We start from the raw sequence: 26067 nt of genomic DNA, 5'->3' as shown, positions 1-26067 counted from the left end.
TTGCCACTTTATTGTTACTTTCCAAACTGGACTTGCTTTACAGTTAGATGATCCTGGGCTCCCTTAAAAACAAGTTTGTATTGTAGATATCAGAGTTCATCAAGGAGTACTTCTATACTGTTTAGAAAAAAAACCAAATATCTGAAGAAATGTATAAGATGATTACATTGTATTCTCTAAAAGTTTGTTTTCTTTGTTTTTTGGAGACAAGAGTCTCACAAAGGTAGTCCAGGTTGGCCTGGAATTGGGCTGCCTCAGCCTCCCAAGTGCTGAGATGTGTCACAATGCCCAACAAAAAGCATACTTTATGGAACAGAACTTAAGCATAGCTAAGTCGGTATCTGCCTGATTGTAATCATCATATTTTTTAAATGAAATTTTACATTACAGTGAATTAACCCTTAAAGAACCCTGCTTTTATTTCTTAATGGATATTTTAGTTATGTTGTTTTCTGGATCCAGCACTCAGTCTATTATTAAAGAAACTTATTTATAAGTTGTCACAAAATTTATTTTTTTACTGTCAAATAAAAGAATATTTTTTATTTGTTTATTTTTCTGATACCTTGATTCTGACTGAAGTAGCTATTGTTCTCTAGTATCCTTACCACAGACTCTTTAGACATGAGGTATTTTGTGAATCCTAGATGGGCATAAATTAGGATCTGATTAGTTACTTAGTTTTGATATAAAGCATTAAAATTACTAGTGTTAATACTGAAGAATCTGTCAACTTCACAACAGCTCTTTTTTGCCTTTGATTTTCAAGAGAAGCTCTAGCCAAAATTCAGTGTGCAGTTTTTAGGCAGAATAATGTCACATAACAGATTGTACATCAAACTTACTAGCATTTTGTTCACATGTTTTAGATGAGTCAGGGTGAGATGAAAGTATCACCATAATAGAGTTAGAACACTAATCAGAGACCCATTAGCTTCTTTGTCTGATTTGATGAATACATGCATACTTAATACATATATTTCACAAGGCTTGACGCTACCATTGTACTGAATAATGGAATGACTCTGGTGGTTTGTGCATTTCATTTGAAATTCTACCTGATTGAATCCATTTGTAACTGAAGGAAACAGCTGTGATTAGTTACTGATGTCTCAAAAGCAAAATATTTACCAAATAAGAAAAGAAACACTTCTCTGTTTTCATGTCTGTACAACTCAACAGTTCTAATCTTAATAGGAGCTGTTCTTTTCTTTTCAGTGTAAGAGGAAAACATGACAAAATACTCATCATCACACAGCTTAACGAAATGAGTACCACTTAAAGGGAATTGTATAAGTCATGGGGCTTGAGAAGGACAGAAAATCTGCCTTACTCATTTTAGTCTGAACACACCCAGACTTCACTGCCTATAAAAGCTGAATGTTCTTGGAGGGTGCAAGAGAAATGTATGCTTTTGAACAGTTATTAGTGAAGACATGCTAGTGCTTTTGTCTACCTTGAATCACTATTTGCATTTTGATCTATAAGGGAGCAAGAGTGTTAGAAATAAGTTGCAAGCATGAATGTAGTATTAAAAAATGCCTACAAACGTACCAGAGGCAGAGACCCAGAGTGATAGTGTGTTTCTTGAACAAAAGATGTTGGATATTTTTCTTAATGCCAAAGAGGACTGGGAGCATAGGTTGAATGGTAGAGTGCCTGTCTAGCAGTTTCAAGGCCCTGAGTTCAAACCTCTGTACTGCCATACACATACGCACAACTGTATAATGTGTTTCCGGAACTCTTATGCATTGGGGTTGTGGTTGACCATACAAAAGAAAGCCACCTGCAGAGGGCTGAAGAGTGGACGGGGAGCTTCTGGAATATCAGAAAGGATATTGTATTCTTAAAGATAATCTACCTTGCACGCACTCTATTTTCAGAGCTTATACCTGCTTCTTGCCAGCTTCTCTCCCTTTTCTGGTTTCTAGTCCTAATATCCCATCTTCCAGTCCCATCTTCTTGCCTGCTGCCAGATGTTCCTACTGAACACTGCAAATTCAGAATGTCTTTAAACAATCTCTTCCCTGGAGGAGGTTGGGAGAGGAACATGATTAGATTCCTGTCATTTTTCCCACCATTTTTTTTTGTAAACCACAAGCCTTAAGTTGTTCTCAACATCCTTCACCCCTTGCAGCTACCCCCGCCTTATTTACCTTAGACATCTGATTTACAGTCAGCTTCGTAGTTGTTCCACAGCCAGTCTCATAGAAAGTAGAAGCTCTTCATTACTCCGGTAGGTGTTCATTCCCATAGTTTAATAATTCTCTATAAAGGTTATAATATTTCTCTTTAACTGTTAGCTGTATAACTAGCACCATGTATTTATTTGTCCCACCCCCATCAGTTTTAGGTAAACTGAAGGCCAGAATTTGGGCCTTTGGTCATTGTTATATTCCCAGAAGTGCTCAGCATATACAAAATATACACATTTATCAAAGGAATGAATTAAATAAGTGATAATAAAAAGGAACTAATGAATGGTGCAAGTCACCTGCAGCTACTTTAAAGTGGCTAACCTGGGTTCTGAGGGAAAAGTTTGTAAGGTAAAATGACAAAAACCCCAAAACTGGAGAAAAACCATCTCTGAAGAAAGAAGAGTTTGCTACAGCCTCTAAGAAGGAAATGAATTTGTTACATTCAGTGAACAAATAAATGAACATGGCTGAGGCATGGAGAGGGAGGGGCCTAATTGAAGCTATTCTAACCACTCAAAAGTAGGGCCTTTACCCTTAACCTTCCACTAACATTCCTAGACAGAAGGAAAGTGCAAAGTCACATTCCAAATTTGGAAACCCACTGGAAAGTTGGGTTGTTTGAACAGCTTTACTGAGATATAATTCACCTACTGAAAATCCCTCCTTTACAGTGAGCTTTTCATTTACTCTCATTGTGTCTTTAATTCCAAGACAGTTTGTCACCCTCACCCACAAACAGTCCATTCCTCGGTTCCACCTTCCCCAGCCCCTAAGACACTTTCTATTTCTGTGGACGTGCCTTGTAGACTACATAAATGTAGACATGCTGTCTTTGGGGTTCGCTCCTTCACTTAGCATACATCTCCACGCATGAGTTTCACTTTGTCCACATCCTTGGCAATGCTAGTGATTGCACCTCTTTTTTATATATCACCTTTGAAGACATGTTTATTATATTTTCTTACATCTAACAAGTGAGTTCTGTTGTTTATTATGGAGTTGTAAGTTCTTTAACCTGTATCTGATTCCTTTATCAGAATTGAGATTTGCAAATACTTGCTTCTCTCTCTCTCTTTCCTTCTTTCTTTCCCTTCCTTCCTTTCTCTCTTTCTCTCCTCTTTCTCTTTCTCTCTTTCTCTCTTTCTCTCTCTCTGTCTTTCTTTCTTTCCTTCTTTCTTTCTCTTTCTTTCTTTCCTTTCTTTCTCTTTCTTTCTTTCTTTCCTTCTTTCTTTCTCTTTCTTTCTTTCTTTCCTTCTTTCTTTCTTTCTTTCTTTCTTTCTTTCTTTCTTTCTTTCTTTCTTTCTTTCTTTCTTTCTTTCTTTCTTTCTTTCTTTCTTTCTTTCTTTCTTTCTTTCTTTTTCTTTCTTTTTCTTTCTTTCTTCTTTCTGCCAGCCATGGATCTTGAACTCTGGGCGCTGTCTCTGAGCTCTTCATCTTAAAGTAAGTGCTCTACCACTTGAGCCACAGCACCACTTCTGGTTTCTAATGGTTAGTTGGAGATAAGAGTATCATGGACTTTGCTGCCTGGACTGGCTTTGAACCATGATCCTCAGTTCTCAGCCTCCTGAGTAGCTAGGATAACAGGCAAGAGCCACCTGTGCCCGGCTGTTTTCTTTCATTTTGAGAACACAAAATGAAAGACACAAAAGTTTTACATTTTAATGGAGTTCAATTTATATTTTTTCTTTCAATTCTTATGATTTTAGTGTTATATCTAAGAAACCATTAACAAAGTAATGAGATTTAGATTTATGTATTTTTCTTGTTTTATTTTTTACATCTTGTGCTTATGTCTATAATTGAATTTTAGTTCCTTTTTTGTATATGACTTGAGGTAAGGATCTGACATCATTCTTTGCAAATGGATGTACACTTATTTCTGCACTGTGATTGAACATTTTAGATTTTTTCTTTTGCATGGTGTTCTTTTTATTGACTGATCATAAACATAATGGTGATTTTTGGACATTGATTTCTATTCTATTTTTACATGTGAACCCTTATGGCTGCACCACACCGTTTAATAACTGTAGCTTTGTAGTTGGTTTTGAAATCAGGAAATGTGAGGTTTACAATTTTATTATTGTCCAACTTGTTCTGGATTTTCTGAGTCCCATGCTCTGTGTGTGTGTGTGTGTGTGTGTGTGTGTGTGTGTGTGTGTGTGTGTGTACGCGCACGTGTGTGCGCGTGCTGGTTGTGGGCCATGAACCAAGAATGAGTCAAGCAGAAAAGGTCAGATAATGTGATTTTAGGAAAATGACCCTTAGATATGTATTTAAATGTTTTTTTTCTTTCTGTCTGTCTCCGAGCTTTTAGGCTCCAGCATCTTGCTCTAGCTACCACTTGAGCCACAGCTCAACTTCTGGCTTTTTGGTGGTTAATTGGGGATAAGAGCTCATAGACTTTCTTCCTTGGGCTGACTTCAAACCATGATCCTCATAGCTCATCCTCCTGAATAGCTATGATTACAGGTGTGAGCCTCTGGCATTGGGCTCTCATGTAAGTCTTATGATGAAGAGCAGCTCATCAATTTCTGAACAATTTGATAGGGATTTTGATATCAATTTTGATAGGGATTGAATTGAACTTGTCAAGAGAAAGGCAGGAAATGATACTTTTCATGGAGGCAGGGATGGCAAGTATTTCTGAGCAATACTCATATGTGCCACATCGACTCCTGTAGGTCATTATGAGACTAGGCTTTTCCTCTGTTATACACGTGGGCTAGTAGGTTAGCCTACTACTGTTTTGCAAATACAGGCAAAAGCCATGAGAATTTTGGTTCAGAAACAAAGGACTTTGTTAGCTCAAGTGTCAGCCTAGTTCTTTTACTTTCCTTTCTTTCCCAAGACCTATGAAGATGACGAAATAGGCCCAGGTGGATACTACATATCATAGGGTTATGTCCCAGGACCTAAAATGTTTTGAACAAGTACTAAGCACCATAGTCAATAGCAAATAAGAGAGCCTCATTGCCCCCTGACCTCCTCTTCCCCCCCCACCATCCCCTACCCCAGCCTCACACTCAACAGGTAGAGCTTCACTGTGAGGCCATACTGTGCTTACCTTGACCTAGTGCTCAGAGTTAGGACATGGTAAGTTTTGCCATCTGGCACACTGAGCAAGAATGTGCTGTGTAAGATTACTGAGCACCCTCGTTTCAAATGCTACATCACTTTCAAAGGTGAGAAGTCACTTCTAAGTAGATTTAATCTGCCTCAGATTAATAATTCATCACAATCCATAACACTCCTTCATCTATATCTTCTCAATGTATACTTTCAAACTAACCCCAAAACTATGAAAGTAAAAATTTTCAAAGCTATTTCTGAAATATGCTGTAAGAAACATGAGCAAAACCACACGATGGGAGAAGCATATTCCAGGTTATTTAAGTTTTATTAAGAGTCTTTATTTCCTACAGGTGTTTGAGTATAAGAATACTCTGTATGCTGATTTTCACATTGATTTTCTTGAGTTTTGCTACAATAAAGATGATAGAAAAAAATGGATATAGACAGCAACTTGTTTGTATTAGAGCCAGGAAGAATTAATAAGGATGAACCTCTGTTCTTAATCAAAAAGCTTTCAGTCCTGTTAGAAGCACTTGAAAACTCTTTCCATCAAAAAGGCATGGAATCGTAAGTATTTTTAAAGGTACTTTGACGCTCCAGAGGAAAATACACACTTGACTTTACTTTGCTGTTCTCTGTCCTTAGCTTCCAGGTCCTGAGTGTTGATAAACTAGCTTAGCTGTTTGTTCTTAGAGCAACCACATTTGCTTACATGCACTAATGACAGGTCTTTAATTCAACTGTCTTTAATTACATTTCATTCTGTTACAATCTCAAGAGCGTCTCTGGTTTTCCCAGAAAGTGCCGGAAACACTGTTCTTCTCAGGCTCTGCCGTAGCTATACCTTAGGCAGGATACAGGCCCCATCTTCAGATCCTGATGGCTCATTACCTGTTTCCTTTCAGGTCATGCTAAAATGTTCCTCAAGCCTTACTTTTTAAACTTCCAACAATTCTCCTCTCTACCTATCCCAGCACTTTTTAAAAAACACTACTTTATGTTCTTCCCTATTACACAACTTCTAATACTGTATGTTCTTTGTTCATTTTATTTATGTTGTGCTGAATTTGTGGCGATGTCCTGCAAGGAAACTCTTAGTAAATACCTTTTTAAAAATATTTTTTAAATTTTCTTTAAGCAGTTGTACAAAGGAGTTGCCATTCAACAGAGCCGTTTATGAACATAGTGCTTCTTAATGTCACTCTTTTTGCCATTCTCACCCACCCCACCCCTTCCTCCATTTAAAAATAATTAGGTTATGTAGTGAATTTTTGCCAGTTAACAAAGCATCTTATGTATACAGTGCATCTTGATATGTGCCGTCACTTGAACATCTTCAGCCCCTTCATCCTACCCCTTCCTTTATTTTTCTGTGGCATATACAGTGCATTCTTGTCTAGATTCCACTCATTTCCCCTACTCATTCTTCAACCCCTCTCCTCCTACTCCCGCCTTGTAAGTACCCATTTCCTGGTACTTATTTTGTTATGCTTTGATTTCATTTTTCTAAAGAATTATACTATTTGCGCTCTCCATAGATTCTCTTATAGTTCAGTTCATTCATTTATAACCACTTGGGTGCCACCCAGTGTGTGTACTTCTAGGTTTATAGGCACATTCTAGTTCCCACAAATGAGAGAAGCTGTGCAGCCTGTGGTTCTCTGGGTCTGGCTTACATTACTTAATACAATTTTTCCAAGTCTTTCTATTTCCTTACGAATAGTAAAATGTCATTCTTTTTGATGGATGAGAGGAATTCCATTGTGTGTATATACCCCGTTTTCTTGATCTATTTATCCGTTGAGTGGCATCTGGTCTGATTCCCTATCTTGGCTATGGTAAATAATGCTGTAGTAAAAATAGTTGTATCGATAGCTTTAGTGAATCTTTGTTTGTGCTCTATTGGATAAATGCCCAGGAATGGAATTGCTGGGTCATAGGGTAGTTCTCTGTTTAGTTTTTTGAGAAACCTCCATACTGTTTTCCAGAGTGGTAGAACAAATTTACATTTCCTCCAACAGGGTAGCAGTGTTTCCTTTTGGCCACATCCACACTGTCATTTGTTGTTGTTAGTTTTCTTGATGATGGCCATTCTAACTGGGGAGTAAAATATATTTTGAATAAATAAAACAGTAATCAGATTTCTATTATGAAAAGAAATGCAAAATTAAGGACAGTTCAACTTTATAGCTATATAACAGTGGCATTAATAGGGCAATATATTTCATATCTTTAATGCCCTAAGTAGAGCTTGATTAACTGCTGTCTTTTCTACTATGTCCTGTGAATGACCATAAAGACAAAGAATCCTGAAGATGAGCACTTTCGATTAAGCTGAATGCTTCAAGAAAGAGTTAGGTGTATGAGCCCCATGACTTTCTTCAGAGGCATAAAAGTGGAATATCCTCCGAAAGTTGAGGGAAAGAGAGTAAGGGGCTATCTGAGATGAGGACAGGTGAAAATGGACAACAGCAGGGCCTGTCTGCATTGTAAGACTGGGTCAAACCAAATGCACTAACATCATCTAAAGACTCCTCGGTAACGATGGAAATGTGCTCTACCGGTACCACTCAATATAGCAGTCACAAACATGTGTGACCAATAATACTAGGAAGGGAGCTTGTGTAACTAAAATAATTTTAATTTAGCAACCACATGTGGTTAATGGCTACCATACTGGTAGGACTTTGTGGTTCACAGACTCTCCCTTCCACCCCCTCCCCACTTTAGCTGTGAGACTGCTTTTGATGGTTTCAGTTGCTCCTGATCTACTAAAAATATTAAATAAAAATCCAAGAAGCAATTTATACATTTTAGGACATGTGTCACTGCCCCACCCTGTGAGGAGCATGAATTATCCCTCTTGCCCTGTGTATCCATGATGCTTTTCACTAGTAGCCAGGAAGTCACTCACTATAGGCTGTCACAGTAAGGTGCTGTTTGTGGTCCAGTAAGAAGGATGACAGTGGCAGATGCTATGTCTCAACACTCTCCCTCAGTTTACCTCACCATGTAGGCATTATACTATCTTACCTCATTTCAGAGGAAAAGTGAACACAGCAATGGAGTACTGTGAGAATCTGTTTATATAACTTTTATTACACTTTGTTGTTACAATGGGTCTATTTTATTATTAGTTGTGGTTGTTCATCAGCTATGGTGCTTAATTTGTTAATTAAGTCTTAAGTAAGCAAATAGAGTACAGGATTTGGTAATATCAGTGGTGCCAGGTGTCCATCGGGGAGTCTTAGAACAGATCTCCCATGGGTAGATTGTTGATTACAGTGAGCAGCACTGTTATGTGTTACTGCAATGCAGATGAAATTATGGTACTCCATGGGCCTCAAAATATTACCACTCTTGTTCAGGAGAAAAGTTTTAAAAAAAAATTAAGTCAAAGACAGGCTACACAGATGACCTTCAAAATAGTTTTAATTACAAGAGAAATGTTAGATTATAGCATGCCAAATTTTGATATGATGCAATTCCTTTATTACTAATTTTCTCACTTTTTAAATGTACACATATTCTCAAAATATTTTCAGATGTGGAAAGTGCCTCACAATCATTTAAATTTGCATGTTTATCGTTATTATATATAAATATTAATTCATAAAATCACAGCACAATCTAAATTCACATACATGAACACCTCTAGACACAGGCAAAAAATATTTGTAACCAGTGCTGCCTACTGGATGAGTTGGGGTGGGTGAGAAGAAGCAGAGGTAGAGGTTCAATAAACCAATCACAGGATGGATCTAACTTGTCAAATGCTCTAAACTAATGAAAAACTCCTTCAACTTCTGCAAGTTGTCCCTTAAAGGAGACTACCTTGAATATGTCTTAGGGCATATCATAGAGTAGAATAATGAATGTTGAAGTCTTGAGGAGAAAGTGCTAATGTAATAGTTATGAAAGGACAACATATTAAATATTGCCTTTCTCTGTCATATCACATTTTCAGGTACTCTGTGTGAGTGTGCATATGAGTGTGTATGTGTATGTGTATGTATATATATGTATTTATATATATATATATATCAATACATACTAAATTGACCAGCCACCTGGAATATATATATATATGCATATATATATATATATATATATATATATACACACACACAATGTCACTAGTAAAGTAGTTCTCATTACTAAAATTGATTCAATTCCATTATGTTTTAATGTCTTCCTAATTTAAAGCTCTAAAACATGTAATACATCATGTCAGATGCCTTGGTCAGAGATACCTGTTATGCATGATACAATGCTGCATAGTCATCAACTTAGAGAAAAAGCATTATTTTTTAATATTTCATAAACTTTCCAACAGAATACACATTGTACTTCTATAGCCTAGAAATGTTTATAATAATTTTAACTGGATTTGTATCATTTTTCAGAACATGCAATACTAATCCAGGCAATTTCCCAGTATCTGTGTCCCTGGGAGAGGTAGTGCCACAGAGCTTCTAAAACACAGTTCAAAGCCCTTTTAATGCTAATCCAAATCACTGAGACGTGACTGGAGATATGTTTTGGGTTTTAACCTCTTCTTAGCTGCATTTTACTTAGGCTGATATTAAATCTACTTTATGGCTCCAAGGGTCATGACTAAGGATGCTTGGAAGTAAAAGTGGAAAATTAAATTGCAGGTAATTGTGAGCGGGCCATTTCCATCTCACTCCGAGGTCCATCTTCCATAGCCTTCTCTAAGAATCTGATACAAGAAGCTGCTGTTTCTTCAATGGAATTTGACCAGCCACCAAGATTTCCAGCAAAATAAGGAAGGATGCTAGCTGACATCTGGCTAACATAAGAGACCTGTTTTAAAAAAGGAAATGCACTATGTTAGTTTATTTTTTTCATTGGTTTGGAGATTTTTAAAGCACAGATCTGAATTTTGTTGTTGTGCGGGGGCTATGATCTTAAATTTCCGGGCCTTGTAAGAATGAATCTGAAAGGATGGTCTTAGGAATCTCTGGTTGTGGACTAATTACAAGGTTGTCATTAAAAGTGGAATGAAGAAAATTTTTCCACATCTGAAAGTACAACTTAAGGGGCACACGTACAGTGCATGAACTGCTGTCCACAGCCTTGATGAGAAACCCAGAACATACAGCTTCGCTTCGGATGTACGCTGGAGACGGTGGCACTGATGGCAGGATGACTGATCTTGTGGCCACCACGTAGGTGTTACTGAAAGATGAGGAAACACATTCTAACTGCTTGTGAGAAACAAAGAATAGTTGTTAGAAAGTAAGGTTCTATAGTAAGGACCACTTTTGCTTATTTCATTTGTTTGTTTTCTTCACCATGCTGGGGTCCAACACGGGCCCTTGCACATAGTAAGCAAGCATCTATCACCCAGCCACACCCCTAGCTCACAATGCAACTTCCTCATCCAGGTAGAAGTAAAGTTCTGAAGACCTGGCTCCATCAGAAAACCTTTTCCCTGGCTACATTCAAATGTACAGGATGGGAATAAAGGGCCACAATAGGTACATAAACTTTGTATAAACCTCACAAGACTGCAGTCACCTTCGAGTTTCATTGCAACCTAAAGGATTGTGATTTCAATCTCCTTTCCTTTTTAATTAAAAAACAGTACTCATTGTTTTAAGGAAACCTTCAATAATAGAGAACCCTTTAGGCAAGGAAATAAAATCTTTCTGTCTAGTGGAACTGCAATCTTTTCCCTCTAAGTTATAAATAACATTTTTATATAGGCAAAGGTATGCATGTCAATTTTTAAAATAAATACAATCATGTTACAAATATGTTCTACAATTTGGTTTTCCTCCTAACCACATGTCTTTAGAAGTGTTTTTATATTAGACTCTTTGGTGACAAATCCTTTTTAGTGGTGGGACACTGCTTTGTGGTACCATTTCATCATAATTCATAAAATGGACCATTCACTTATTTCTCATGTCTTTTGGCTTAATAAGTATACTATATTGGACATGTATATGCCATTTTGTGGGCACTACCACTTAGATGCCACATTTTGAGCAGTCTGGCATACATAAAAGGGACATAGGCCCAGCTGACAACCAGCTGTGTTGGAATCTAGCCCACTCCTGCCTTTGAGAAATCAGAACCAACTTCTGTGCCTTTCATTGCCTTTTTACTAATAGTGGATTGTTTCACCAGTTTACCAAATACCACTTTTACATCTATGAAGATCAATACAAAAGAAAAGTTCTTTAGCATCCTGTGCAGTGCTTTGCACCCTGCTAGTACCTAATATATGATCATTATTTTTAATATAAAAACTTAAGATCTAACTACAAAAATTCAAAGGTATATATCACACAAGAGCAAAAATACCCACAGTGGCTCTCTTATGTTTCATATCAACTTTTCATTTCATTTCTATTCTATTTCTATTTTATTTTATAGTACTTGAACTATATCTACTCACCCGTCTCTGGGAGGCTTTCTTCGTGATACAAGTACTACGAAGTCCTTTGGTTTACCCCCATTGAAGTTAGGACAGATGACATGATATATCTGATCATCCTTACTCACATGGTCTTTGGCTTCACAGGTTCTGTGTGAATAGACCAATGAATAAAGGATACACTTTTCTTCCTGCTAGACCAGGGCATTTACCCCCCTTATTTACTTGTATAATCTCATTATTGGTCTATATTCCCCTTCTTGGCTCCCCTGACCATTTCACCAGAGTCAGCATCATGGCTCAAAGGCTACCTTTAGAACAAATTGGTCAGGAAGACTATCTCTGCATGCAAGGGAGAGAATGTTGTCTCTCTGACTCCAACTTCACTGCCTTCCATGCTGCAAATAAAGGCATTAATCTCTTTTTCCAATTATTTTTCTCTAGGATAAAGTAATATTTTGGAGACTAGTAAGTCATATGGATAGGTCCAGAAAGGACACTTAGGTAGGAGAATGTGGTAGGTTGGATAAAGCTCTAAGTCTGGAGTTACGCAACTTGCTTTTGAATCTCAGATTGCCACTTATGGACAAATTACATTATGCAAGTTATTTCTTATTTCATCTGTGAAATAGAAATAGAAATAACTATGAGATTATTGTAAGGATTAAATATGAACAACTCCATACTTACACTGCATCTACAAACATTGATGCTTTATACTAAGGATCCTTTCTCAGAGTATTAGCCATGAGCTTTTATCCTGGCATCTATGCAATTATGACATGTGACCCAAGAGAAGTTTCACTTTCATGTTATTAAATTGCCTATTACGTAGTATTAATCACAGTAAGTTAAAAATATTAATGATGAATCTCTTTCTTTTCCACCTTGCAAAGCAGGACTCCAATACAGGTCCTGTCACTGTTGCCGGTGAGATCTTAGCAGCATCAGAAACAGGAATACTATTGATCTTGAGTTGCTTGTAAAATCACAATAGAGGAGGACAAAACATGGCAAATAAATGAGTCCTGGTTTGTTGTTTTGCATGTCTCAGTACCACCTGATAAAATATGCGGTATAGAGCAAACTTTAAAAATGGATCTGAATTCATAAAACAATGAAGCATATGCTGGGCAATGGAGACTCACTGCACATAGAGATTGTCTTTTACCAAGATTGATTAAGAAAAAAAGTATTTGAATTTGTTCTTACATGTAATGTGGGTCCCACAAAGGTCGCTTTGTATAGTCTGACAAGAGATGATAAGCCAAATGTGCTGGGCTTTTCACTTGCTTTTCAACCCAAACAGATAAAACGTCTTTCTCTTCCAGAGTGTATATTTTTATCTAAAAGATAGTAACAAGAAAAATAGAATCACAAGATAAAAAATTCATATACACATACATACACACACACACACACACACACACACACACACACACACATACACACACACACACAGAGTCATGGACTGCTCTAGCTAAGGCATCTTATTACCAGGATAAAAATGAAACCAAACAATGGCAATTTAAGTTCCAATACTTGGGTGTCTAGAAGTCTAACTGGTATTGGTACTCTCAGTCCTTGAAAGAATATGTGGGTTATCTGAATATTGTGCAACAGATTTACCCATGAAAATAGGAGTATCAGCCTTTCTCTCTTGATTTCATTCTGATGCTTTCCTACCTTTTCCCCAGAGAGAACCGAGAGTGTCACCAAGGCTGAGAGGCAGACCAACATTTCCTTTTCCTCAAGAGACTTTGGATCAAAAGCTAAGGCTTTTGCCATATGAATTCAAATGGGCTAAAGAGGCCCAGGAAACAAACCAACCACCACCACAACCAACTCAACCACCCAGCAGAGCCTTAGAAGCATCCTATTTGATTTCTGAAGTACAAGACCTCATCATTCTTCATTCTGTGGGGCCAGTACCTGAGTTGCTAATGCATACTATATTCCCTAGACAAGCAGAGACAGGTCCTGGAAAGCCATTGGCATATACTTAAACATTTATGCCTTCCTTGTTATTGTGAGCTTTCCTTAGACTGTGTTTTTGACAACAATAAGAATGTCTGTTCGAGGCACATTTCTATTCTTCCCAATTTTTCCATCTCTTTTGGGGTGCTTTGAAGTTAGTGTTGAAATTTGCCATTTTATAATCGTTCCCATGGAAACAAGCTGCAAGATGATAAACAAACACAAGGCTAGGACTTCACTGTGGGAATCAAACAGATGGAAAATTCAAGATGTGAAGGAGGAACCTTTATTTAAGCATATATGTATTCTTTCTTCTTAATAAGAGAATAAAGAAATGAGATGAACTTATAGCAAAATAAGAAGCAAATAAATGATTATTTGCTCTTATGAAATACCCCTTCTCGAGATTCTTAAATCTAGCTTGTGAGGGAAGACGTGACCTAAGCTGTAAGTAATTATCAAACACAACGCCATGGATGGTCTCTAGTTCATTGATGAGCTCCCTCATTTGACTCAGCCTGACACATCTCCTTATGCCCCCCCACACCAAGGGGAAGAAGAGGTTCACATAGGCAAATCCAAACTAAGTGCCCTTCTCAAAGCTTAGTGGCCCTGGTATATGGCAGGAACTGAGGACATGGGACCCTGCTCATATTCTGGCCTTGGGGCAGCCATGCTCTACCTTGGTGGAAATAGAGGGGAGGGAGATATATTAGATGGAGCACTTGTAAAGAGTTGACTTGCCCAAGTAATCATTGGTGGTTTTCTTATAATATTAGGCAATTTATTATTTAGGCTTTGTTTCTGGTTATGACTTCCTAAAGAAGTAACATTTTAATCTATTGTACAAGCTCACTAAATATATTCTTTTGCACACGAGCATATGCTTTCCCATTCATGCTGCTTATGAATGCTAGATACCAACAGTGATGTAAGAAACAGATTTTATGTAATGAGATTGAAAACATTTTATGAAAGATAAAAATGAACTAATCGCTTCATTTTATTAAATCTATATTGCTGTATCATTGAGCCCGGCAAAGATGGAAACTGTGGATCTAAAAGAGGTAAGGAAGACTGAAAGGTTTTGGTAATAAATGGTAAAGAAATAACAAAAGCAAGCCATCGAGACTGGAAATAATCAAAGGAGATCAAAGACAGAATTAAAAAGAATCAAGGAAGTAGACTCTAAGTAAATTGTAGATTTCAGGGTAAGGTGACTAGATGAACTGTCATTAAACCCAACACTGAGGTGCAGTTTTAATGATGGGCTATAGAAGTGTTAACCAAGACTGTCCCAGAAGATGAAGAGGGATAGTTATCCCATGTTATGGTATACTGCTCCATTGATGAAAAACAACCCATACTGAAATGTGAACCATGCCCAAGAGCCAGCATTACTGAGCAATTTCTGAGAGGCAGGCACTCCTATGAGACAATAGAGTGAGAGCAAAAAAGTCCTTCAGAGAGCAGAGTATGGTTACTGTGTGAGCATCAGTTTCTGATGCTCTGAGATCAATTAAAATTGAAATGGAAATTGCATCCATTTTAAAAAAATTGGATAACAAGCAAAACATTGTAAAAGCTGCTAGAAGAGATACAAAAAAATTGGACAAAACTTTCTTAAGGCATTTGTGATCTAGTCTAGAACACTATAGAAAATGTTAAGTTGCTAAGGCTTACATATCAGTTTACAGTAACTAGAACAATGTTAAAATGTAAGGCAGGATTGACAAATTAATTTTAAAGTAGTCACGATGAAAGGAGCTGCTGGAGGGAGAAATTCATGAAGTCCAGAATGTCCTTATGGAGAAGTGTTTGTCTTGACTCTTGAAGATCCTCTGCTTTGGATAGATGCACATGCAGAAGAGGAAGGAAGTAATGGAATGTGAGAATCTCACATCCAAATACGTAACCATATTTGGGTGACCCAACCAGCATGTAGAAACAGAGTTGTAAAGATGGGTGCTGCTGAGAAATCATTTCCCTCAAAGGTTTTCACCTTCATGAAAGCAGCAATCGGATCAGCAGAACCACAGCCACCACACCTTCACTTACAGTGGGCAGCTCATCCTACCTTTTCCAAAGCCGAGGAAATCTCCCAACCGCTTTTGGCCGCCAGAGTCTTAAGGGCTTCCACATTGGCATTGCTCAGGGATGCCTAAGATACAAATATTTTAATAACTGTGGGTTCAATACCTAGATGTAAGAGAAAACATCTTTTGCCTAGAAATGGGCACCATTCAAGAAGGTATATGTTGAACCAAAGTAATACTGTTTAGCTTAGAACTAACTTTAACTGACAAAATTTCTGTCTTAAACTCTTTAGAATTCTGAACATTAGGATGCTTAGAAAATGCTTAGAAAATTAGTGTTATTTGACTTGCTATATTGATCATAAACATTAACATTACTTAATGTTTATTATTTATAACCAATGTGTAATAGTAACTTTCTGCTATTCTCTGCATTTTACCTTCCAGAACATTCAATTGATGACTAGATCCAAGATCACAGGCATGTCATTCAACACAAATCATGGTAAGACACCAGATTACAGATCCCAGCTGGTGGTATGTGAGTTTGTCACTTGGGAGCATCCATAGATGCCAACCAAGACTAGAAGCAAGTGGTTGGTCATCAGTTATATTGGTTTTGTTTCAGATTTGAAATGATGCATTGATCTAATTGGCCTTTACATCTAAATTGTGTAGGTGGGATCTGAATCTGTGAAACAAAGAGACTTCCACTTTTGTGACTTTTATATGAAGAACATTAAATCATGAAACTCCTACCTGCTTACTTTTATCCCAGTATATGGAGAACGAAACCTCTTCTTTGTGGGAAATAACATATTTCCTGTAACAAGTTATGTGACACTTAGCACACAACAGCAACTGTGGTACTACCTTAAGCTGAAATTAGCTGTTTTAAATGGCTGCTTGTAAAAAAGCCAAGCAAGAGCATGGGGTCAGTTCAAGCCTCAGTACTGGCTCAAAAATAAATAAATAAAAGATAGATGGTTATGTCGAAAACGAACTTTACAACTTTGGTGGGGGGGGCGGGGAGGAATGGGTGGAGGGGGGGATGGGAAGGGATGGGAAGGGGAAACAAAGGAGGAGGCTACAATGCTTGATAAGAAATGTACTCATTATCTTGCCCATGTAATTGTAACCCCTCTGTACAGTATTTTCACAATAAAAAATAAATAAAAATTTAAAAAAGATGGATGGATGGATAGATAGATAGATAAATGATAGAATAGAATAGAAACAAGAAAAAGAAAACTCCTCTTACTTGTTGATAACCAGGAAGAATCATTCCCACAAGTCAGTCATTAGCTTTGAGAAACACCAAACCTTCTTTTGCTTTACGTGGTAACAGAGACTCAAAAAGTCTTTCTCTTTTTGAAAAAAAAAAAAAAATCAGATAAAAAAGGATTCCCCGGTTCCTTGTGGCTTGTGTCTTACCTTCCCAGGCGAATTCTCTTCCGTGCAATAGCTCCCTGATAACGTCGAAAATCATCCTTTAAAAAGTACAAAATAAAATGATCAGTATCTACTATTTTAGTGCTCCAGTCCTTAGCCCCTCTTTTTCTAAGATAGTTGAAAGGATTAAGTGGTGTGTTGAGTCACTAGGACTCAAACTCATGTACTCTGAGCTTCCATGTTTAATCCACAAAGGGCAGTTATATGAATAAATGTGCTACCTTTGCAGCAATTATTTTAGTTTCCATGACCAGAATTATTCATAAATCTCATGATAAGGTGAATGTTGACAAGAACTACCTCCTGCATAAGAAAACACAGTTCCAATGGAATGGCACAGCATCCAGAATGGTTGTAAGAAAGTGATAAAGAAAACTCAGAGAGTGATTAGGGAAGAAAAAAAATAATAGAAAAAGAAAAAGTCCATTTTACTTTGTTAGACAAAAAAAAAAAAAAATCAAAGGGAAAAGCCATAGAGGTAGTGATGGAGGGTAAAAGTTTTATAATTTCAGTTTTATGATAAAATCATAACATTGATTACAAAAGCAGAAATCATCCCCAAAGCTATTGGAATATTTGCCTCTTTGAAAAAATGTGCCAGTATTTTTCATGTTTAATAAAAGTAAGTTATATGAAACAAAAACAAACAGAACAGCAGGAATCACCTTGTTTAACGAATTCAAGTTTTACCTATCCAGGTTAGATGGGGTCTGATGATTGAAGTTTATGAGGTAATAACTGACCTTTGAAATGGGTTTGATTCTGGGAAAGGTGATGAGCTCTTCCTGATCATCAACAGCATTATAAATAAGAAAAGCGCTGTTGATGTGACGGCCTCGGCCCTCAGACCATTCCCGACAGTCAAAGGCCTCCACACGCACACCAACTTCGACACTGCAAGGGACGACGCAGGGCATGGGCACAGAGGACAGCGGCATGACTGGCCTCCACTGACCACCACCACCACCCCTAAGCCACAGGATGACGTTCTGGGGTCTTTTGCTTTGTGTTTAGCAATTTTTCACCATTAAAACCCATTTTTCGGCTGTGGAATTGGTTTGTGATAGCCCTTGAGAAAATTTCCACTTTATTTTTCCACTTGCAAATAGGAAAATTGTCCAACTAGTAACAAGGTCTCTTGAGGTCTTGTGTGTGTGTGTGTGTGTGTGTACAGTGTATATATAGTAGGTATATACACTAATATAATGCATATATAGTGTACATGTACATATATAGTATGTATATATAAATATATAATAATGTATTATATATATAACCAAATATATAATAATGTATTATATATATAACCAAAGTATGTTCCTAGGAAAGGAGGCTAAACTGTGCCAAAGTCACTATTTGCCCCTAAAAAAACAACACTTCCATCACTTAAAAGACTCAAACTCTAAAATTAGATAGGAAATTTAGATTTCTATTTTTTTACACTTAGAAAAAATGCTAACTGAGCCGGGCGCCGGTGGCTCACGCCTGTAATCCTAGCAACTCAGGAGGCTGAGATCTTAGGATCATGGTTTAAAGCCAGCCCAGGTAGGAAAGTCCGTGAGACTCTTATCCCCAATAAAACCACAAGAAAATCAGAAGTGGCACTGTGGCTCAAGCGGTAGAGTGCTCACCATGAGCTGAAGAGCTGAGGGATAGCGCCCAGGCCCAGAGTTCAAGCCCCAAGACCAACCAAAAAAGAAAAAATGCTAACTGAAATCTTTAACTGAAATCTTTCCAGAATGTATCCAGAATAACAGAATAACTAGGAATGGTTTGAATTCATAATGATAAAAATGGGTTCTTGATGAATTGGTCTAATGTATGGTCACTTTGGGGACTGAAAGAAAGAATAAACGATTATGGCAGGATGTTAGGTACAAAGCAGAACCAGCCTCACCCCGATGGCACTCACTTACAGGACAACACTACAACCATTACTTTTGACTCAGTGTGAGGTGAACCCCACTCTGGATAGTGGCTTCAAATATGCTGCCATGCATTATGTGAAGTTGGAAAAAAAATAAAGGAACTTGATTTTTGAAGTAGTCCTTACATTCATTCATCTTCAGATTGAAATAAAAATAAAAACGAATATGTGCAAGTTTGAGTTGATACATAGAGTATACTTCACCTTGTCTGAAATGTATTGTTGACAATAGCACTGAAGACAAGCCTGTCCCCAATTGTAGATGGACCCCGGAACTTGAACATATCCACTGACTTCAAAAAGAGATGTGCTGGACATAGACGGCTGAGGAGACAAAGGGAAGGAGAGAGAAGAAAATGACCATTCTCCAAAATGCTGGCAACAGCTGTTGACCCATTGAACAAAGCAACAGACAAGTCCTCAACCTGTTTTCCAAATAATCAACTCTTGACTCAGTGGGTTGTGGGCTTTCAGAGTGGTTTGTACACAATCTTGAAAGTACCATGTCCCCAAGCAGTGGAGACTCTACTAAGATGCTAGCACTTTTGCCCAAGGCTCTTCCCTATGGAAGTCTTTCCAAAATAAATCTGGGCCTGCTGATGTCATTTGCAGATCATATCCATCCCCACATCACACAATGACAGTCCCAGGAAGTTGTAACTTGTGTTCGGGAGAGGAACACAGGGGAAGGCAGTGGGGAGCTGGTGCTGTTCATACCGCTTCCTTAGCTTCACAGTTAATTGACTCAGCCACAAAAGGCAAAGTTTTTTTCCCTCACAGAAAATAGGCTACCTGTGTTGTTGCACAATGGTTGAAAGTCATATTTTAACACTTTCTGTGTGTATAGGATTTCGAAATAGTTATAGAGAATACTTAATTTCAAAAGACACTTCTGTAGTTCTCTCCATGTTAGAATCCTACTGTGGCCATTCATTAACGAGGTGTGCTAACACAGTGAAGAGATTCCATCACTGTTAATTATAGTGTTAAGCATTTACAGTGGAATATGTTCAAGTTCAAATGCTACATTGTCACTAACAATGACAATCTCATTTTAAAAACAAGCTCTTTTATTTGTATGTAATTTATAGAGAGGATAAGTACAGGTTTCTAATTATAGTCATAACTATAGACACATTAGTAGTAAAGCTCTTTTAGTGTGAGGAAAAGAAAAACCTTAATTTTCAATGATTACAAAATTGTCACAAAACTCTTCATATGCATTTTCATATAATAGTGTTCCTAAATGCTACTCAGTTACCTTATGAAATAGCCTTTTTAAAATGGAGGAGAGTTTGAAAATAGTCTCCTAAGTACTCTTTCGTTTCCTACTTTTCAGCTGATAATTTGGCCGTAATGATTTTAACCAACATTTCAAAGATCTAGATAAACAATTTCCTCTTAAAAGATTTATAATCAGCCAGCTGTTGGTGGCTCATGCCTATAATCCAAGTGAGTCAGGAAGCTAAGACCTGAGAAAGGAGGTTTGGGGCCAGTTTTGGCAGCCCTATCTCCAATCAACCAGCAAAAAGCCAGAAGTGGAGGCATTGCTCAAGTGGTAGAGGACCAGCAGTGAGATGAGCAAGAGTCCAAGGTCCTGAATTCAAGCCTCAGTACTGGTACAAACATATGAATGAAATAAAATTAAATAAGGTTTGTAAATAAACTGAGAGTCTAATTTTTAAGTGAAAAGGCCATCATCCATTTCTAATCTGCAGCTGCTTTCTTGTAAGCTTACCTCAATGAGTTGCAAGAGCAGCATTCATAATTCAGAATAAAGAATTGTCATTCGGTTACATTTTTGAGCTGAGACTTTAAATATTATTCACCTTCATACAAAAGGAAAGATTAATTGGAAGGTCAGCAGGTAAATGATTTATATTTTTCTCCCTTGGATTAAAGGCTATATTTCGCTCAGTTCTTTCATTGCCTCTTTAGCTAGCTCGATAACTAGATGTTTACTAATGTTCTCCCCATTGGTCCCCAAAATAAATGCCCAAAGCCAAAGTCAAGAACCTTGCAGAAATAGTAGCCACTGTCTCCATCCAAGCCATAATCTGGCCACCAAACGTGTTTCCATGATGGTTAGCATGGGGTGGGAGGACAAGTTCAATGCTCTGAACAGAAGTGCCCCTGGTAGCAACAGCTCCCTCTTCTTCACCACACACGGCACCTGCAAAGTGTAAAACAGCAGTGCTAGTGGAAACAACCAGGCTTGTCCTTCCCAACAGCCAACTCAACTTTAGGACTTTTAGACAAATGGAAATGTCCCCAAATTCTTTTAAGTGAAGATTTAAAGTAAAGATATAAAGGTTCTACAGAGTGACTTTCATCAGAAAGGAGGATATTTATGGTGAGTTGGGTCAAGAAAACAAATGAGAATGGGAGTTTTAGAAGATGTATCCCAAAGTGAATCTACCAGAAGTTGGTTAAAGTAATAGGTCCATTTAAGCTGGAGTTGTTAGGAGGAGGAAGAGAAGGACAGAAATTTGGAGGTGATGGATACTTCACATATACATCGTGATATGATTTTACAGGTGTATACTTAGGTCAAGTTGCAAGCTTTAAAGATTTATCATATGTCAACTATATACCTCAATAACCTCATTAAAGACAAAAAAGTTGAAGCTATGGAGGACTACATACAGATCCTGAGAATCTGAAGCACCATAAACTTTAAAGTAGGGACATGACTTTTGAGCAAATTGTTTGATGATGAACGTAGCCACAGCAGAAAATACACAAGCCACTAGTATGTCTCAATGTCCTTCTGCTTTTGAATCATATCTGCCTCATTTACTGACAAATTGGTTTTCACTCTCAACAATGGAGAAATCATATGCTCTAGCTGCATAGCAGAAAAAATGTATTCAATTATGCTTCCAGAAGCACTCAGCAAGTCACTTGCTGGGCATCAACCTCACATGCGATTGTTGAGACAGGTCACAGGAACCATCCTGACTGGACTGTTCAAGACAGAGCTGATGTGGGCAGTGTTAACAACATGCCCAGCTGTTAACAGAGATTGAACAGATTCACGGAGGTGGCCAACAAGGGTGGTAACAGAAATCTTAAACTCCACTTTGTAATGGAAAGTTTAGATTCATCATCAAGTGATAATCTATTTCTTTTATTTTTAATCCCCTCCTTCCATGGATAACTTTGTCCTTTGCTTAAGATATATCAGTGACTTTCATTGCTTTAGTATGAAACTTCATATCTTTCCCACAGCTGAAAAGACCTTTGTCTTGGTGTGAATTATATCTCCCTCTTGAGTCACAGCTGGAAAGATGGCCACCAACCTTTCCCACTAAGTTTTCTCCCCCATCTCCTATCCTATCACTTTGTTCCGTCCACACGACTCTTTGACCATTAGCTCCACAGAAAATTGTCTTTAGTGGCAGGGAATATGAAGATGTCCACTCTGTCTGAAACAACACCCTTGACCATCACTATCATCTTCTCCCACTTCACTCCTATTCTATCTTGGCTCATGTCATGATCACTTCCTTTGGGAAGCCTTCCCTTACTGCCATAGCTAAGTCTCACTGCTTTCATCTGCTTCTCTACATCAGTTTGTGTGATTTTTCCTTATCATACCCACCAGATCATAAACCCTGATGGGCAGAAACTTTTTTATACTAATTTCTAACAGAAGAGCTCAACAAATATCTGTTAATTGAATGAAAACTTGGCTGATACACTTCCTATCATAATCCTCACTCTCAATAACATATTTTTAGGAAATGCAATGGTTGTAGTGTCATTATAGTGTCTCACACGCTGTCTGCAGTTTGTGACAGCTTCCAGGGCTCCAGCCTACTACTGATTAACCAATACAGTCAGACACACTCAGTGTTTTCCAACTCAGTGGGTGTGAAGAGCATCTCATGTTGGTTATAATTCGCATGTCTCTGATTACTAATGAGGTCTGGCATCTTTTCATATGTATATTAAACATTCTTGATATTTCTTAATGAAATGTCTGTCATTTGCTTCAAATCCTGTTTCTTACTTGACACTTCAGTTGGATGAGTGATGGATGTCCACTCAATTCACTGTGTCCCGTAACCTCTCACACATAGTTCACATTTCTTTGTGTATTTGGCTGAATTCTAGTAATTCCTTCAGATCTAATTTTACTGTCTTTTCTGATGTTAAATCCATTCATTGAATTTAAATTTTAATTGTTACCAAGTTTTATAGAAATTCTCTAATTCTTTGTCAAACCTTCTAGACCAGTGTTTAGTGCCTGAATCTCACTTCTAATACATTTTTATTTCTTATCTGTTTTTTTGTAGCGCTGATGATTGAACCTGGGGTTTCTGACATGATAGGCAAGCACTTTACCACTAAGCTATACCCCGAGCCCCTTTTGTTAAATTATAGTATATTTATGCTACACATTCTCCATATGAGCAATTCAGTGTCTGCAGTCTTTGCAAGCTTCCTTCAGACTTCATGAATCTGGGTCACGTTTAGACCTCAATGTCTTACTGACTTTGTTCTGTTGTGATTGTTGTCTAGGTGCTCCTGTTGCTTGGATTTTATCTGTGGATATCCTTTAAAGCTGGCTTTGATATCATTTCTTCACATTTCTTCACTACTGCAGATTTCCTGTATCCTATAACACAGTACACTTTACACGGAAGTTTGTATTTCCATCCAAGCAGGTCACAGAATTTTGATGGCAAATCAGCATAAGAATACACTTGGGATTACATGCTCAGAGGGGAGGCACTGTTTCTGCATTCCACCTAGTGAGGCTGAAACAGGAAAGCTACCAACCAGAGCTTTTAGAAGGGTGGGAATTTTCTTGTGGACACACTGAAGGTACCACCTTTGGGAGAGGTTGTAGCTCATGATTTCTTTTTTTTTAATTTTAATTTTTTTTTATTGTAAAGATACTGTACAGAGGAGTTACAGTTACATGAGCAAGGTAATGAGTCCATTTCTTATCAAGCATTGTTACTTCCTCTTTTGTTTTTCCCCTACCATCCCTTTCCTCCCCACCTCCTCAACTCCTCCCTCCCCAGGAGAGTTGTAAAGTTCGTTTTCAACATCTCGTTACAATGGGTCATCCTGTATCCTTATTTCAGCATTTTGTTATTTCACTTCCCCTCCCCAAATTAAAAAATGTATATACAAGATGCAGGACACTGGAATCAAATACATTGACAACAGAGGTTGTACCATGGGGGAAGAACACAAAGAAACAAAAAAAAAAAAATCACATAGTACATTGTAAGTACATCAAAAAGAACAACAAGAAAGATAAAATCTCTTGTGTCCCTATCTTGGGGTTCATTTCACGTAGCATCATCTTATATGGTCATATATACATAGCTTTTGAGCTCTTCTGCTTGTCCTAGACATATGCTACTTATTGCAGATAAGGGAAACCATGGACCTATGTTTCTTTGGGTCTGGCTTACTTCACTTAATATAATTTTTTCCAAGTCTTTCCATTTCCTAACAAATGGGGCGGTGTCATTCTTTCTGATGGAGGCATAGAATTCATATAATATATATGTATATATATATATATATATCACATATATATCACAGTATATATATATCACATTATATATATATCACATTATATATATATCACATTATATATATATCACATTATATATATATATATATATATATATATATATATATATCACATTTTCTTGATCCATTCATCTACTGCGAGGCATCTGCATTGGTTCCATATCTTAGCTATGGTGAATAATGCTGCAATAAACATAGTTGTGCTGGTAGCTTTAATATGGCCTTGTTTGTGATTGTTTGGGTAAATGCCCAAAAGTGGGATTGCTGGGTCATAGGGGAGCTCAACTCCAAATGGATCAAAGACCTCGAAGTCAAAGCAGACCCCCTAAAAACATTACAGGAAGGAAACTAGGGCTCCTTGGCACAGGCCAAATTTTTCTTAATAAGGACCCAGAAACACAACAAATAAAAGAAAGGTTGGACAAATGGGATTTCAAAAAAACTGCAGAGCTCCTGCGTGGCAAAGGACATGGCAAGCAAGATCAATAAAAAGCCCATGGATTGGGCTGGGAAGGTGGCTCAGTGGTAGAGCGCTTGCCTTGCATGCATGAGGCCCTGCGTTTGATTCCTCAGCACCACATAAGCAAAAAGAAAAAAGCAGAAGTGGTGCTGTGGCTCAAGTGGTAGAGTGCTAGCCTTGAGCTGAAGAGTTGAGGGGCAGTGACCTAGCCCAGAGTTCAGGCCCCACGACAAGACCCTCCCCCCCAAAAAAAAGCCCATAGATTGGGATATCTTCACTAGCCATACAACAGACAAGGGTCTCATATCTAAAATATACTTGGAACTCAAAAAATTAAATCACACAACAACAAATCCTCAAAGAAACAACCGCCCGATTAATAAGTAGGCTAAAGACTTAAAGAGAGACTTCTCTGAAGAGGAAATAAGAATGGCCAATAGACATAAAAGAAATGCAAATCAAAACATTGAGATTCCACCTCACTCCAGTTAGAATGGCTATAATCAAGAACTCTAATAACAGCAGATGCTGGAGGGAATGCAAAAGGGAACCCTACTGCATTGTTGGTGGGGATGTAAACTTGCTCAGCCACTTTGGAATTCAGTATGGAGGCTCCTCAAAAGCTCATGATTTCTTGATCCAACCTTCCTCCTCGTTGGGCCCATGGCTTACTTCAGGAGCTCTGGCTTTGGGATCTACAGGTGCTTCAAAGGGAATATCAGCTTGGAGTATCCTTATGCTGGTGCATTTGGGGTCTGTAGCCATTTTTCTAATTCTAAGTTTTTCCCTACTTCTATGGGTACTGATATGACCTTGCAAAGATGTTTGTAAATAGTCACTCAGAATTCACACAATTTTTTCCAGACATCAGGTCCACAGCATTGCAGTAATCAAAATTGGATTGTAGACTATTTTATTTATTTAGTTATAATTTTTATTTTTTTTTCGGTTGTGGGGCTTGAACTCTGGGTCTG

At 37.7% G+C, this 26067-nt stretch overlaps 1 protein-coding gene across 1 annotated transcript in view; it reads right to left on the bottom strand.

Moving 5' to 3' along the window:
• Window positions 1–8687: 8687 nt before the first annotated feature.
• Window positions 8688–26067, bottom strand: part of Acot12 (acyl-CoA thioesterase 12) — a 38479-nt gene continuing 21099 nt past the window's right edge. Inside the window, exons 6-15 of the mRNA XM_042690809.1 lie at window positions 21091–21247; window positions 19279–19398; window positions 17891–18041; window positions 17130–17185; window positions 16455–16518; window positions 15737–15820; window positions 12895–13028; window positions 11704–11832; window positions 10349–10475; window positions 8688–10100 (exon numbers count right to left, since the gene is read on the bottom strand). Of these exons, the coding sequence (XP_042546743.1) occupies window positions 9921–10100; window positions 10349–10475; window positions 11704–11832; window positions 12895–13028; window positions 15737–15820; window positions 16455–16518; window positions 17130–17185; window positions 17891–18041; window positions 19279–19398; window positions 21091–21247 (1202 nt within the window). The 3' untranslated portion in view covers window positions 8688–9920. The remainder of the gene's footprint in view (window positions 10101–10348; window positions 10476–11703; window positions 11833–12894; window positions 13029–15736; window positions 15821–16454; window positions 16519–17129; window positions 17186–17890; window positions 18042–19278; window positions 19399–21090; window positions 21248–26067) is intronic.

Source organism: Dipodomys spectabilis, unplaced genomic scaffold, assembly GCF_019054845.1.
Source record: "Dipodomys spectabilis isolate Male_0828 unplaced genomic scaffold, ASM1905484v1 ptg000140l, whole genome shotgun sequence".
Taxonomy (NCBI): domain Eukaryota; kingdom Metazoa; phylum Chordata; class Mammalia; order Rodentia; family Heteromyidae; genus Dipodomys; species Dipodomys spectabilis.
Note: the sequence above shows the minus strand (reverse complement) of the source record. Positions and strands in the feature narration are given on the sequence as shown.